This window comes from Oncorhynchus nerka, linkage group LG14, assembly GCF_034236695.1.
Source record: "Oncorhynchus nerka isolate Pitt River linkage group LG14, Oner_Uvic_2.0, whole genome shotgun sequence".
Lineage (NCBI taxonomy): Eukaryota > Metazoa > Chordata > Actinopteri > Salmoniformes > Salmonidae > Oncorhynchus > Oncorhynchus nerka.
In genome coordinates this window covers 41,933,969-41,949,894 of record NC_088409.1, presented here as the reverse complement: position 1 = coordinate 41,949,894, position 15,926 = coordinate 41,933,969, and the positions used below count along the sequence as shown (strand labels likewise).

General features: G+C 42.2%; 1 protein-coding gene across 2 annotated transcripts in view; it reads left to right on the top strand.

Moving 5' to 3' along the window:
• LOC115141117 (raftlin) overlaps positions 1-15,926 on the top strand; it is a 66,792-nt gene that overhangs the window by 4,422 nt on the left and 46,444 nt on the right. For both annotated transcript variants that reach the window (XM_029679765.2, XM_029679764.2), the window contains exon 2: positions 5,611-5,777. In XM_029679765.2, coding sequence (XP_029535625.2) covers positions 5,633-5,777 — 145 coding nt within the window. In that variant the 5' untranslated portion in view covers positions 5,611-5,632. The remainder of the gene's footprint in view (positions 1-5,610; positions 5,778-15,926) is intronic.

Genomic DNA, 15,926 nt, shown 5'->3' with positions numbered 1-15,926 from the left:
TTAAGAGAAGTCCCTTTGCTGGAAGGAAAACATGGTGGTATGCAGTATTCACTTGTTTTGTAGTCGCTAAGCGAGGAAGAAAACTTCCCTTTGATACTGCATGTCTCGAAGGAAAATTGACTGGGTGGTCAAGAACTTGCAGCAGTATTGATCAAGTAATGTTCAAGGACTTGTCGAATACTGTATCTGAAAAGCAAAGCTTCAGTTGGCTGTAAATAAAAAAATGGCCCGCCTCCAGCAAGTTTGCATGAAAACAATGAGTCATTCCTTGAAATCTCTGTGCCTATGTTTTGGAAAATATAATATTATTAACCAGATTTTCCTCTTTCGCAATGTTATTTCCATTCTTGCTGTGTGCCATTCACTTTAGTCATGATCGGACTCATCCATTGCAATGTTTATGCATGATAGATTTAGAAATGCGTTGAGTTCAGGGTATTGTATAAAACCCAGAGTGAAGAGATTACACATACTTTATCAAGATAATGACTGTCAAACAAAGCAAATGCAAAATACAGACCTGAAAGACAGAGACTGGGAGGAAATTAGAGAGAAGACCTTACAGGCAGTGAGAGAAAGAGAAGGGAGAGACGAGAGCATAGCCCTTGGAGAGAGGAAAATAGAGATATTGGTGTCTATTATTCCCCTGAGAGGGGAAGTAGTTCTAAAGGGGCTGGTTCCCATGGCAATAGCTCCCTACAGTACATGTGTGTCTGGGTGCAGCATATGTAGCCGGCTGTGCCCAGGCCTTGAGACGATAGAGGGATGGCTTGGCTGGAACCAGATCGAACCAACCACCGGGCCAGCCAGGACACTCAGCCTTGAAGCACTGGAGAGGCTCAAGCAGATGCTTGTTTACTACACTCTGTTTTTACCAGCACTTATCTCCCCTCATCTTTCAGCAAGGCTCTTTCTTTATGTGTGTCATTATGTCTTGTCCTTGGAGATTTATATTGAATAAACTGTGTCTAGCTGTGGTTTTTCAAAAAAGCTATTCCAGTTTTCAGAGAAGCCCCGGTATTTGGGATTGCGCTATGGTCATTGTTTTCATCTTAACTACAGGGCTTTCAAGCTATGTAATATTAGAACTGGTCTAATTGTTTTTGTTGCTGTAGTATGGTCACCAACGCAACCTAAATCCCAGCCCACCTCTGTTTTTCCTCTGTCGGGCCCCTTGCTCCTATCCTCCTTGTCCACTGTCCCGCCCAGGTGAGAAGCCAAGGAAGGAAGGAGGGAGGAAGTCCAAACAGGGAATGGCCCTGCTCCGGGCCCCTGAGAGCACTCTCCCCCCTGAGTGGACAACACAGCAGCTGCCAGGAAACTGCGCCTTTTGCACAACTGCTTTATTTGTCACATTTAAGAACCGGGGTAATCGGGGTTACTGTGGTAGACACAGGCAGAAGTCCGGGGTAGAAACGGAGGCAATGTAAGAGATGGCCGTGTTTTAAAAAGCGTCTGCCCCTGAAAACCAACTTCTTAGTTTTGAATACAGCCTGCCTATGTGGCATCGATGGGAGTCAAACGTTTATTTGATTGTCATGTCCGCTGCATTTCTTAATGACCAAGCCGAAAAACAAGGCCAAATCAGGAAGTTCAGCCACCCTTTAAGTTTGGAGATGGATAACTCTTCCTCTAATCTAGCGGTCACCAACCTTTTCTGAGTCAACATCACTTTCTAAGTCAAAAAATAGGAACACAAGGCTTTATCGTTGTTTTTTTACTGAAATGTTTGGTGATCAACTTAGAATCCGATCAAACGGTTGGTGACCACTTCTCTAATCCTTTCTAGTCCAAATAGATCTTTTCATCACAAGTTGAGCTTTGTTCTCAGGGATTTGTGTCTTTACATGACTCTTCCAAGAAGACAAATTATTTTATGATTAGACAGCATTATGGAAGGTTAATGAATCATCACTCGTTATATTGTTGCCCATATCTGATCCAACCAAATATTTACAGAATCATCGTACATTATTAACTCATGTATTAAGTTTACTCCCACGCAGATATAACATAAATTCTGTGCTAAGCAACTGTGGAGACGTTGGAAGGTTATGAAGGATGTTTAACCATTGAATTCTATATTTATTAAGGATCTACTCTTCCTAGGGTCCAGCACCATTAAGACGGTTATATTCCGTTCCAAACAGGTTCATGGCTAACAAACATGACTTTCTACACTGAACAAAAATAGAAATGCAACATGTCAAGTGTTGGTCCCATGTTTCATGAGCTGAAATAAAATATCTCAGAAATGTTTCATAAGCACAAAAAGCTTATTTCCCTGTTAGTGAGTGTTTATCCTTTGCCAAGATAATCCATCCACCTGACAGGTGTGGCATATCAAGAAGCTGATTAAACAGCATGATCATGACACAGGTGCACCTTGTGCTGGGAATAATAAAATGCCACTAAAATGTGCAGTTTTGTCACACAACACAATGTCACAAATGTCTCAAGTTTTGAGGGAGCGTGCAATTGGCTTGCTGACTTCAGAAACTTCCACCAGAGCTGTTGCCAGATAATTTCATGTTGATTTTTCTACCATAAGCAATGTCGTTTTATAGAATTTGGCAGTACGTCCAACCGGTGTCACAACCGCAGACCATGTGTAACCACGCCAGCCCAGGACCTCCAAATCCGACTTCTTCAAATAAAATAAAATGTTATTTGTCACATGCGCCGAAGGTGTAGACCTTACTGTGCAATGTTTACTTACAAGCCCTTAACCAACAATGTATGGTCTGAGACCAGCCCCAGACAGCTGGAGAAACTGTTGGTTTTCATAACCAAATAATTTCTGCTCAAACTATCAGAAACCATCTCAGGGAAGCTCAACTGCATGCACGTCATCCTCACCAGTTCTGGATCGACGTTTACCACAGCGTGTTCCAGTTCCCACCAATATCCGCCAATGAAGAGGAGTGGGACAACACTCCACAGACCCCACTCAACAGCCTGATCAACTCAATGCGAAGGAGATGCGTTGCAAGAAGCAAATGGTGGTCACACCAGATACTGACTGGCTTTTTGATCCACGCCCTACCTTGTTTATTAAGGTATCTGACTAACAGATGCATATGTATTCCCAGTCATGTGAAATCCACACCTTAGGGTCCCCAAAAAATATATTTAAATTGACTGATTTCTTTTATATGAACTGTAAAATAATTTCAATTGTTGCATGTTGCGTTTATTTTGTTCAGTGTATATCCATCCTATTTAAGTACATCCAGTTACAACAAACCCTTTGGACTTCTATAACATCTTGCCTTACAAAGTCTTATCGAGTAAAACCTCAAATGCAATTAACTCCAAACAAAAGAAGGAAAGAAACAGTGAACCGATCGTTACTAATTCAGCAAGGAATCAATGCCTTTCTGTTTTTCTGACAATATCGAGCCGTTATTTGGACTGTTGGTGTAACCCAAACTCCCTCGCTGTCAGTCTGAAAAGCAGAGGAGATTAACCAAAGCAGGCCCATAGAGGCAGAGCTCAGACAGAGCATGCTCAGAACATGCACCTCGATTCTGAAGAGACGTTTGAGAGGGAAAACAGTCCCTCTGAAAATCATAAACATCTCACACTTCTTCTGTCAACTCTAAAAATACCCTGGCCTCGCCTCACTCCCCCCGTTGGTCTCCAGGAGCTATACGAATAAGAGCCCCTACGTTTTTCAAAAATGTTCAGCCTTTTGTTTTTCTCTCTTCTTTTGTTCAGACTTCTTCTGCCTTTCCTGTACATTACATTACGGAGCCTCTCTCCGGAGTTCACTGGAACTTAGACAGAGCACATCTGAGATAATATTAAAAACTATGGATATTTTACTGTAGTATTCGCCTGTTTTCTTTGATGACAGAAAAATGGTGATGTCATTGAGCCGAGTTGCTTTAGAGTTCAGTCCTGGGGGGCTGTTTTGGAGAAATTGAACACTTTTAGGGAAATGGAAGATCTGTTTTTTTGGGGATTTGAAATGTGTGCTCTTGATTTTGGAGCTGAGGCATGAGCCCCAGTTTAAAGACAGAGAAGAAATTACACAATTCCCGGAGATGACTCGCCGAGTTCTATTTTAAACATTTAAAAACCAATTTTAAAACTTCTTTGAAGCATATTTACAAAAATACAAAACATCAGATCCTGCAAGCATTCCTTGTATTCACTGGTGTACTACACGCCCTGCAGCCACTGCAAGGCAGGACATAAGCCATGGCAAAATGTGTAGAATAGCAGGAAATATGCTTAAAGAATGCTTAAGTCTCTCAGCCTCATTGCAAAATGTGTAGAATAGTATGAGATGGTCAATAAAACTGTGGTATGCCACTGGTTGTATTGACTTGAAAGCCATTGCCTGTATTGTTATAAATTATACATGTTATGCACACGTATGACATTTATTAAAAAGAGACAAAGATTATAGGTGATACACACATTTCATTTCATAATACAAACACGGATATCTATGTAGGTGTTGTGGAAGACAGTGGCTCTCATGACAATACTTTTGAATCTCTGTCATCTCCCTCTTCTCGTCACTTCTATTCAACAGGGTCTAATTACAGTGGCCTATCTCTCCAGACTCTACTTGCCATGCATTACCTAACTCGTCTCTCTAGCGAACAATCTCCAACCAGCCACCCATTTCCTCTTTTTCCCTTGATTGATTCTCACCTTTTCATTCTTCCTGCTCACCTCATTAACAGAGCACCGGTTCGCTCCTGTCCCCCCCCCCCCCCCCCTATCCTCCTGTCTCCGCCACGGCCTCTTGGATTAGTCCGCTGGCGAAGCCCGGAACGGCGTATAATTAGAGGGGAACATAATACAGTGCGTTCCTCATCAGCTGGGGGGCCGGCGCCCCCTGGAACCCCCATCACACCCTCCCAGGTTTAATCAGCAGAGCACAATGGGATATTACCTGTGCCAGCCTGAGCCAATGGAGATGCAGCACCGCTGTCACAAGCCATTTGGGTGACACCCGGTGCACAGGCTCTTTAGAGGCCCCTTTCCATAGTCTTTCACGGTTGTCTCTGTTAATTTGTCCCCCAGGGAACGAGGGCTCCGGAACCCATGAAAAATCAAGCTCATTTATGCTTTATTTATTTATTTATTTGGAGCCGCTTATCCAGCATGTTTTTATTTATTGGTTTTCCCTCTGAGACTCCCTTGGGGCCCCATACGTGAGGTGTGTGTGTGTGTGTGTGTGTGTGTGTGTGTGTAGGTGTGTGTGATAGAGAGATTAATCCATCTCTCCCTAAATTGAACATGTCTTATGCTTTGGGGACTGGTGTCCAGTTTCACACACACACAAGCATAAGGTAGCCTAGCAGTTAGAGCGTTGGGCTAGTAACCTAAAGGTTGCTAGTTTAAATCCCAGAGCAAACAAGGTGATGGCAGACCCTGGCCATGACCCCACTCTTCAAGGGTGTCTCAAGGGGATTTAGGATATGCAAAAAAACTAATTTCAAATTCACAAGTGTATTAATAAACACTTGTACATGTGTGAAATAGGACAAATATATGAACCCACCTTATCACACACACACACACACACACACACACACACACACACACACACACACACATCTCATTCTGCCCCATCTATTCCCTATGTAGGGTCCACACACACTCTGGGGAAATGGGCTGTGGACTGAGGAAGCTGAAGCCATCAGAGGAGAGCAGTCCAGGGAAGATCTACTCCACCCTGAAGAGACCACAGGTGGAGACCAAGGTGGGCGTAGCCTACACATACCAATACGTCGACTTCCTCGTCGGGAAAGACGGTAAGACATGCAAAATTTCAGAGACAATTCAGTGGTTATTTCTAAGCCGTTTGAAAAACGTACTAAATCACTGTTACAGTAAGAATACCAAATTATAATGTTTTCCAACTCTCTTTTTACACACCAAAGATATGCTGAACAATCATATTGTCCATCATCTTGTTCAAGTTCAGTACCAGAAATTAAACTGACATGCACTTCAACCACAGAACATGCTGCCCGCCGCCTCACACTTAGATTGACATACATTCCTCCACCATAATAGACTCCATCTCCTTCTCCCACCTACTCACACACCCGCAGCCAACAGAGGCGTTTCTTGTTGCAATTTGAGGTGTTGATAAGATGGAAGCTGGGGTGTTGCTTCCTGAGACCTGCTCTGCTCATGGCTCAGGGGCGGGTATATGGGGTGAGCAGCAGAGACCTATGGAAGCTGGGGATAAATATAGCCATCACTTTATTTCCCTCCATGAGAAGTTACAATTCAAACAGTGTGAGTGGTGGTGTGCTGGTGGGAGATGCAGCCCTCTGGAGCCGGGAGAAGCTGGGAGATGTAGTGTGCTGTGTGTTGGCTGTGACAGTTTATTAGACTCCATTAGCTAGTCAATCTGACGGGGAGAGAATGGGCACTAAGATACACCATCTGGGTGTCTGGGGCTGTATGTGTGCATCTCTCTCTCTCTCTCTCTCTCTCTCTCTCTCTCCTCTTCCCCCCCACCCCCACTGGGTCTGTCTGACTGTCTCTCGCTAGCTCGCTCTTTCTCAGTTCTCTGCCTCGCTCTTTTTTAAAGCTGTGTCTGTTTATGTCTCCTAGGACTATACTGAGTCTGTGTAGTTGTGTCCCTGTAGTGTTTGGGTCTGTCTGAAAATCCTTACATTACCTAAGCAGTTTTTAGGGTAACTGTTGGGGGATAACTTACTGTATGTAATTATATTGTACCAGGCATGTGACTAGGCTACAGGGAGTTTCATAGTTCCTGCAACTCTTAGTGCTGTTTCCTACAAAATACACAACATTTCATATGATCACAGAAGTGCACTATACGTACTCATGGCTGTATATACTAACTAGCCTGTTTATTCCAATTACTTGGGTATAAGGCCTTTGTAATGTAAATGTGGCCTCTGTGTATCCGGGTTTATACTTTCTTGTTCTAAAAAGTGTTTTGGTCTCAGCAACAAGCTCTAACCAAACACTTTCAACTAATCAAATCTAGGAGAATTGAGGCAAACAATTAGGACATTGGAAGATTACAAATGTTCTAGTTTATTTGTTTCCAAATGTCCATAGCTCAATGTATCTCTAAAACAGGCACTATATAGCACCGCCAGATACTTTTAGGGTGTTTTCACAAATGTAATTTGGTACCCTGGTTCGGTTTCCTGGAGCAATTCTACAGAATACGTTTTGCTTTCTCAAGACCTGAAAATACCAGTTTCAGGGTGCGATTATCAAGATGCACATTCTCCATGACGTTAGCAAGCTAGCGTGTTTACAACTGGGAAAGAAAGTTCCACGCAACTCGTGCTGCTGTGTCACGATATCTGGTACTCTGGTCCTGGATCTTGGTCCCGCTACTCACACAGGTCCAGGATTCATTTCAGCCAGGGTTCGTTTGCGTTTCACACATGCTTTATAGCACGGATCAGGGTACCAAACGCTCCAGGATCCGGATCATAAGGGGATATGTGAAAGCGCCCTTAAATTACCAAATGACAGGGGGCCATGTTGAGCCACATAAAGACCGGACCAAGGTATGAAGAGCAATGTGTCATGAGCTTTTAATAAACTGCCACTGTAAATACCAGGCAGCCTTAGCTAGCAAGCTATAACCCCAAGTTTTATGTAAGTATATTACTCACATTCACGAACATAGCCATGCTGCTACCTTTCATTTACCTCAGAAAATGGCTTTGAAACAAAGAGGCAAGAATTATTTGATATTAACACCATGGCCCCATAGGGAAAGGACAAACTGAGTGCTGTGCTAACCGGTGTGGAAAGAAACCATCTCACCGTACACACATAGAAAGGCTCTTGGAGTGCCTGGCACGTATTTTATTTCCTAAAATGTGATTTCAAATGTTTAAAATGTCAAGAGGATGAAAAATTGAAAACACACTTATGTTAGTTTCCAGTAGACAGCATATAGCTACAGAGATTTTGTCCTTGAAATCAAATCCAGCTGACAGACGCACGCACGCACACACCATTTGATTTCATCTTGGCTCCAGACACATTATTTATATGCAAAACCCCCAGAGCCTGAAGTCCTCTTGTTAATATAAGCTTTCCTCACCGCTCCGTGTGACTGACATGTAGAAGCAGCGGCGTTCCGCCTGTGCTCTGATCGGAAGCGGGAATATGGAGCACGGAAATGAGAGGTCAGTGGAATTGTAGAACACCGTCGTGTGTTCTGAGTGGAGATTAGCCCCTGGATGCGGGGAGCCAGAATTTATCCCGGTTCACCACTCCGAGAGGGAGAATTGAACAGCGGTCGGTTCTCGGGGAATGACATTGAAGTGAATTCACGGTCATCAGGTTTTACTTTAGATTACCATTATATTCTCATTGGGTGAAGTGTTTGCATGGCACAAATCAAATCAAATCAAATCAAATTTTATTTGTCACATACACATGGTTAGCAGATGTTAGTGCGAGTGTAGCGAAATGCTTGTGCTTCTAGTTCCGACAATGCAGTAATAACCAACAAGTAATCTAGCTAACAATTCCAAAACTACTACCTTATAGACACAAGTGTAAGGGGATAAAGAATATTTACATAAAGATATATGAGGCATAGGCAAGATACAGTAGATGGTATTGAGTGCAGTATATACATATGAGATGAGTATGTAAACAAAGTGGCATAGTTAAAGTGGCTAGTGATACATGTATTACATAAAGATGCAGTAGATGATATAGAGTACAGTATATACATATACATATGAGATGAATAATGTAGGGTATGTAAACATTATATTAGGTAGCATTGTTTAAAGTGGCTAGTGATATATTTTACATAATTTCCCATCAATTCCCATTATTAAAGTGGCTGGAGTTGAGTCAGTGTGTACTCAATGTTAGTGGTGGCTGTTTAACAGTCTGATGGCCTTGAGATAGAAGCTGTTTTTCAGTCTCTCGGTCCTAGCTTTGATGCACCTGCACAGATGAAACATGCTCGATTCCATTCAACATGCTGTTTATAATGTAGATATGACCTAAACAGAAAAGACACACTTAGGGTAGATGTTGACCCCAACCACAAATCTAGGATCCCATGACCTAATCCAAACATTAGAGGTATGACAAATGAATGAGCCTGTAGGACTACTAATGATTATGGGTATTTTATATTCCAAGACACACTGTTTTATTTAACTAGGCAATTCAGTTAAGAACAGATTTGTATTTACAATGACAGCCTAGGAACAGTGGGTTAAATGCCTTGTTCGCATCCGCTACAAGACCATGGTGCTTGCCTACGGAGCTGTGAGGGGAACGGCACCTCAGTACCTCCAGGCTCTGATCAGGCCCTACACCCAAACAAGGGCACTGCGGTCATCCACCTCTGGCCTGCTCGCCTCCCTACCACTGAGGAAGTACAGTTCCCGCTCAGCCCAGTCAAAACTGTTCGCTGCTCTGGCCCCCCAATGGTGGAACAAACTCCCTCACGACGCCAGGACAGCGGAGTCAATCACCACCTTCCGGAGACACCTGAAACCCCACCTCTTTAAGGAATACCTAGGATAGGATAAAGTAATCCTTCTCACCCCCCCCCCCCCCTTAAAAGATTTAGATGCACTATTGTAAAGTGGCTGCTCCACTGGATGTCATAAGGTGAATGCACCAATTTGTAAGTCGCTCTGGATAAGAGCGTCTGCTAAATGACTTAAATGTAAATGTAAATGTTCAGGGGCAAAACCACAGATTTTGACCTTGTCAGCTCGGGGATTTGATCTAGCAACCTTCCTGTTACTAGTCCAAAGCTCTAACCACTAGGCTACCTGCCGCCCCATGTAGGATGCACATCTGCCTTAAAGTGTGAATGTACAGTTGAAGTCGGAAATTTACATACGCTTAGGTTGGAGTCATTAAAACTCGCTTTTTCAACAAACTATAGTTTTGCAAGTCGGTTAGGACATCTACTTTGTGCATGACACAAGTCATTTTTTCCAACAATTGTTAACAGACAGATTATTTAACTTATAATTCACTGTATCACAATTCCAGTGGGTCAAAAGTTACATACACTAAGTTGACTGTGCCTTTACACAGCTTGAGAAATTACAGAAAATTATGTCATGGCTTTAGAAGCTTCTGATAGGCTAATTGACATCATTTGAGTCAATTGGAGGTGTACCTGTGGATGTATTTCAAGTCCTACCTTCATACGCAGTGCCTCTTTGCTTGACATCATGGGGAAATCAAAAGAAATCAGCCAAGACCTCAGAAACATAATTGTAGACCTCCATCTCCACATTGGTTCATCCTTGGGAGCAATTTCCAAACGTCTGAAGGTACCACGTTCATCTGTACAAACAATAGTACGCAAGTATAAACACCATGGGACCACGCAGCCGTCATACCGCTCAGGAAAGAGACGTGCTCTGTCTCCTAGAGATGAACATACTTTGGTGCAAAAAGTGCAAATCAATCCCAGAACAACAACAAAGGACCTTGTGAAGATGCTGGAGGAAACAGGTACAAAGTATCTATATCCACAGTAAAACGAGTCCTATATTGACATAACCTGAAAGGCCGCTCAGCAAGGAAGAAGCCACTGCTCCAAAACTGCCATAAAAAAGCCAGAATTTGGTTTGCAACTGCACATGAGGACAAAGATCGTACTTTTTGGAGAAATGTCCTCTGGTCTGATGAAACAAAAATAGAACTGCTTGGCCATAATGACCATCTTTATGTTTGGAGGAAAAAGGGGGAGGCTTGCAAGCCGAAGAACGCCATCCCAACCGTGAAGCACGGGGGTAGCAGCATCATGTTGTGGAGGTGCTTTGCTGCAGGAGGGACTGGTGATGCACTTCACAAAATATATGGCATCATGAGACAGGAAAATTATGTGGATATATTAAAGCAACATCTCCAGACATCAGTCAGGAAGTTAAAGCTTGGTCGCACATTGGTCTTCCAAATCAACAATGACCCCAGGCATACTTCCAAAGTTGTAGAAAAATGGCTTAAGAACAACAAAGTCAAGGTATTGGAGTGGCCATCACAAAGCCCTGACCTCAAACCTATAGACAATTTGTTGGCAGAACTGAAAAAGCATGTGCGAGCAAGGAGGCCTACAAACCGGACTCCGTTACACCAGCTCTGTCAGGAGGAATGGGCCAGAATTCACCCAACTTGTTGTGGGAAGCTTGTGGAAGGCTACCCAAAACATTTGACCCAAGTTAATCAATTTAAAGGCAATGCTACCAAATACTAATTGAGTGTATGTAAACTTCTGACCCACTGGGAATGTGATGAAAGAAATTAAAGCTGAAAGAAATCATTCTCTCTACTATTATTCTGACATTTCACATTCTTAAAATAAAGTGGTGATCCTAACTGACCTAAGACAGGGAATTTGTACTAGGATTAAATGTCCGGAATTGTGAAAAACTGAGTTTAAATTTATTTGGCTAAGGTGTATGTAAACTTCCGACTTCAACTGTAGACGTTGTGATAGCGATGGAAACCTCTGATGTTACTGGTTGGATTAGCATACTCTGTCAATCAATAAACCACAGAAGGCTTTGGATAGCAGACAGCTCCTACTAGGTTCAATTTGTAACCAAATACACTGAGTGTACAAAACATTAAGAACACCTTCCTAATATAGCGTTTGCACCCCCCCTTTTCCCCTCTGAATAGCCTCAATTCGTTGGGGCATGGACTCTACAAGGTGTCGAAAGCCTTCCACGGGGATGCTGGCCGATGTTGATGCAAATGCATCCCACAGTTGTGTCAAGTTGACCGGATGTCCTTTGGGAGGTGGACCATTCTTGATACACACAGGAAACAATTGAGCTTGAAAAACCCAGCAGCACCTACTACCGTACCCCGTTCATAGGCACTTAAATATTTTGTCTTGCCCATTCACTCTCTGAATGGCGCACATACACAATCCATGTCTCAGTTTTCTCAAGGCTTAAAAATCCTTCTTTAACCTGTCACCTCCCATTAATCTACACTGATAGAGATGTAATTTGTTAAATCCACCTCCAAGGGATCATAGCTTTCACCCGGATTCACCTGGTCAGTCTATGTCATGAAAAGAGCCGGTGTTCATCATGTTTTGTACACTCAGTGTATGTCATACACTGTAAGTAGGATGTTGAACTATTCTGTAAATACGCCACATATAAATACCCTTTGAGGTTGCTCGATACAGAAGGCATATGTTTACAGGTGTCCATACAGCAACAGATGATTGCTACTCTGCTATTATGTAGTGCTGAATGTTCCTTACTATTGCTTTGGACCACTCAAGCAGTCAAATACCAGCCTATTGTTTTTAAAAGAAAATGTGTTGGAGCAGCATTAAAATGTCTGACATTGTAAAACTCAGCAGGTTCTTAATCATTAGGCTTCAAACAAGAGCAACTGCTGACAACGTTTTCATCAACAGGAAACGCAGATTTCTGTACAGTTCCTTCCTCTCCCCCTCTCTCTCTACCTCCTGTATCTGAGCCTGTGTCTGAGGCAATATGTTTGAGATTAGCCTTGATTCTGCAGGAGGGAATTATTCTTATTCTGCAAATACTGTTTCCTGTGTCTCAGGGTCTGTCTTCTGTGGTGAACGGAATCTCATTTGCTACGTGAAATATGTGTACATACAAATATGTCCCTTCTCCTTCTTGGAGGCAAATAGTCTGTTCATGATTTGGTTTTACTGGCAGCCCAGATATAAACCTGTCTTATTTAGTTCTCTTTATCTCTCTAGAGGTGTGTAGGGATTTCTGAGTGTGGGGTCTGTGTGCATTATGTGTTTGTAAATATACTGTAAGAATGTGTGTGTGTGTGTGTGCGTGCACATGTTGCACGTGTGTGTTTGAATGCCTGTTTTTACCAACCCCATTTTCGATCCTAGCTTCCATCCTCTTCCCGCTACTCTGATACACAATACCCCCTATACGCCCCCTCACAGCTTTATTGGGTCGTATTATCCTGTTGCTCTGATCCAATATGACAGTATTGATTGTGTTGAAATGCAATCTAGGCAAAGATAGCTGAGGAGTAAACAAGCTCAATTTAACCAAACACTTCTGCCCCAGCCTTCACACAACCCAAATGAGGAACAATGATATTTGTCTGCTATAAAAAGAGGATATATTGTATCCTCTCATGGCTGTTCTTGGACTTTATAAAGACAGCACTGGGTTGTTGCTCACTGTTCACAGGAAGTGTCCTCATTCTGGAGAATCTTGACCTCACTTCCTGAAAGCTAGGTTTGAACATTTCTGTTTTCAAAGGAGGTCGTGGTTGAAGGTTCACCTCAATGTGCATGAGGCATTGGTTTTCTGTGAAAGCTTGAAATTGTAATGACAAGATACAGAATGTACTGAGAGTGTATGCATGTGCACACTTAAATGACAGATCTGAACATGTGCAGTTGTTTTTCATTCATCTTCATTCTCATTCAGTTAGTGGAATTCCAGTTGTCATTCAAAAAGTGTCACTGAATAATTGACACGCACAGCTCAAGACTGCCATGCTACTTGCTGCTTATCCTATAGCCATGCTCTCCCATCAACCACTAACGTTGAGCTTCAGACATTCTGGAGCTGTTTGAATTCCTCTGAGCTGGCGTGTTATGAAAAGTCTGACTTTTCAAAAGCATATTCATTAGTTATATCTCATTAGATCGATGTAGATATGGGAGGGGGTTCTCTTCAGATTTCTGCTGTGAGAACCAACACAAGACTCCACTGAGAAATCATCAACCCTCAAATAAACCTGAAGGACGAGAGTAGCCTACCCACTGATGACTTATCCTCAGCTATCGACAAACTTGGGGAAATGTTTGCTAAACAGTGTTCATTCGACTCCGTTGGGCCGTGTGGGTTCTCTGAAAACCACACAGAAGAAAAAGTATCGTATTGACAAAACGTCTTCTCTAAATAGTAATGTCAAGGTTTGAGCCCACCTCACCAACACACACTGGTTGTGTGTGCTTTCTCCATGAGCCTGTCTCTCATACTGTGTAAACGGAGTCAATCGTACGTAGCACTAGTCGTCTCTATCTGTTCTCTTTAATAATATATTCATATGTTTTTCAGTCAGTCATTCTCCTGCATTTGACTTATTTCATAATTCATGGGAACACGGGTCTTGTCCTCCAAGAATTCAGTACATCGCTTGTGAAGTATGTAGGTATCACAGCGTCAATTATATATATAATAATCCTCTATGTCTATAGCAATCTATTCTGGTAATTTACAAACAAAAGATGGTGTTTCGCAGGCACTGTAAGCAATTAATTATAATAAAGATCATAGACACATTCTGTAATTATTGCAGATCTGTCTCGTATTTCACTCATACGTCTGAGTTGTTAGCGAGGTCCCAGGCATTGTTTCCATGGGTTCAATCATTATAGTGCCGGGGATGGTTTCCATGACGATCTACCACCTGTTGTCTGGTGGAGCTCCCATCTGCTGGGAGACTGAGGTGTGAGTACAGGGCTTTCTGTAATGGGAGTTAATGACTACTGAAGAGGGTGTGGATGATTAGAGTATCTGTTTATTCATTTAGGATAGTGTCTTTTGATGTATCCCACTGGCCCCTTCAGACTCAGTCTGGGGAATCAGTTAGAGTTTGGGGTCCTCTTGTTTCCCATATGTCTCCCTAACTTTTGTTACTGCAAATACTAAGTGCATCTCTATGGAAAATATGAGGAAGAGTAGAGTTATTTATTACTGCTATGTAAGAGAATGAGATGATTCACACCGTGTGTGCAGGTGCAGACACATGTTTTACAGGGCCGGCTGCACATAGAAGTGGATCATCTACTCTACACAGTTGTGAAAACAGAAAGTATTCACACCCCTTGACTTTTTCCACATTTTGTTGTGTTACCAGTCAGAATTTAAAATGGACTAAATTGAGGTACCCCATAATTTCGTAGTGGAATTATGTTTTTAGACATTTTTACAAATTAATTAAACATTAAAAGCTGAAATGTCTTGAGTCAATTAGTATTCAACCCCTTTGTTATGGCAAGTCTAAATCAATTCAGGAGTAAAATTAGCTTAACAAGTCACATAATAACTTGCATGGACTCACACTCTCTGTAATAATAGTGTTTAACATGCTTTTTGAATGACTCTCATCTCTGTATCCCACACATACAGTTATCTGTAAGGTCCCTCAGTCTAGCAGTGAATTTCAAACACAGATTTAACCACAAAGACCAGTAGGTTTTCCAATGCCTCGCAAAGAAAGGCAACTATTGGTAGATGGGTAAAAAAAAAGCAGACATTGAACATCCCTTTGAGCTAATTACACTTTGTATAGTGTATCAATACACCCAGTCACCAAGATACAGGCGTCCTTCCTAACTCAGTTGCTGGAGAGGAAGGAAACCGCTCAGGGATTTCACCATTAGGCCAATGGTGACTTTAAAACAGTTAGAGTTTAATTGCTGTGATAGGAGAAAACTGAGGATGGATCAACAACATTGTAGTACTCCACAATACTAACCTAAATTACAGAGTGAAAAGAAGGAAGTCGGTACAGAATAAAAATATTCCAAAACATGCATCCTGTTTGCAATAAGACAAAGTAAAACTTAATTCTTGGGGGGGGCAATTTCTGAATACAAATCGTTATGTTTGGGGAAAATCCAACAAAACACATATTTCTAAAAACATGTTCCACTTTGTCATTATAGGGTGTATGTAAATGGGGGAGAAAAAATACATGTAATCCATTATGAACTCAGGCTGTAGCACGACAAAATGTGGAATAATTCAAGAGGTATGAATACTTTCAGAAGGTACTGCATGTGGTTTCTCAAGAGGCCTGTGTTCAGCTGAAAAACATGTAACACCTCATTGATAGTTTTATGCAGCCACATTTTATCATCAAACATATTCGAGTTCACAGCCTTTGATATGGGGCTTGTACTCAGCCCTGAGGTATAC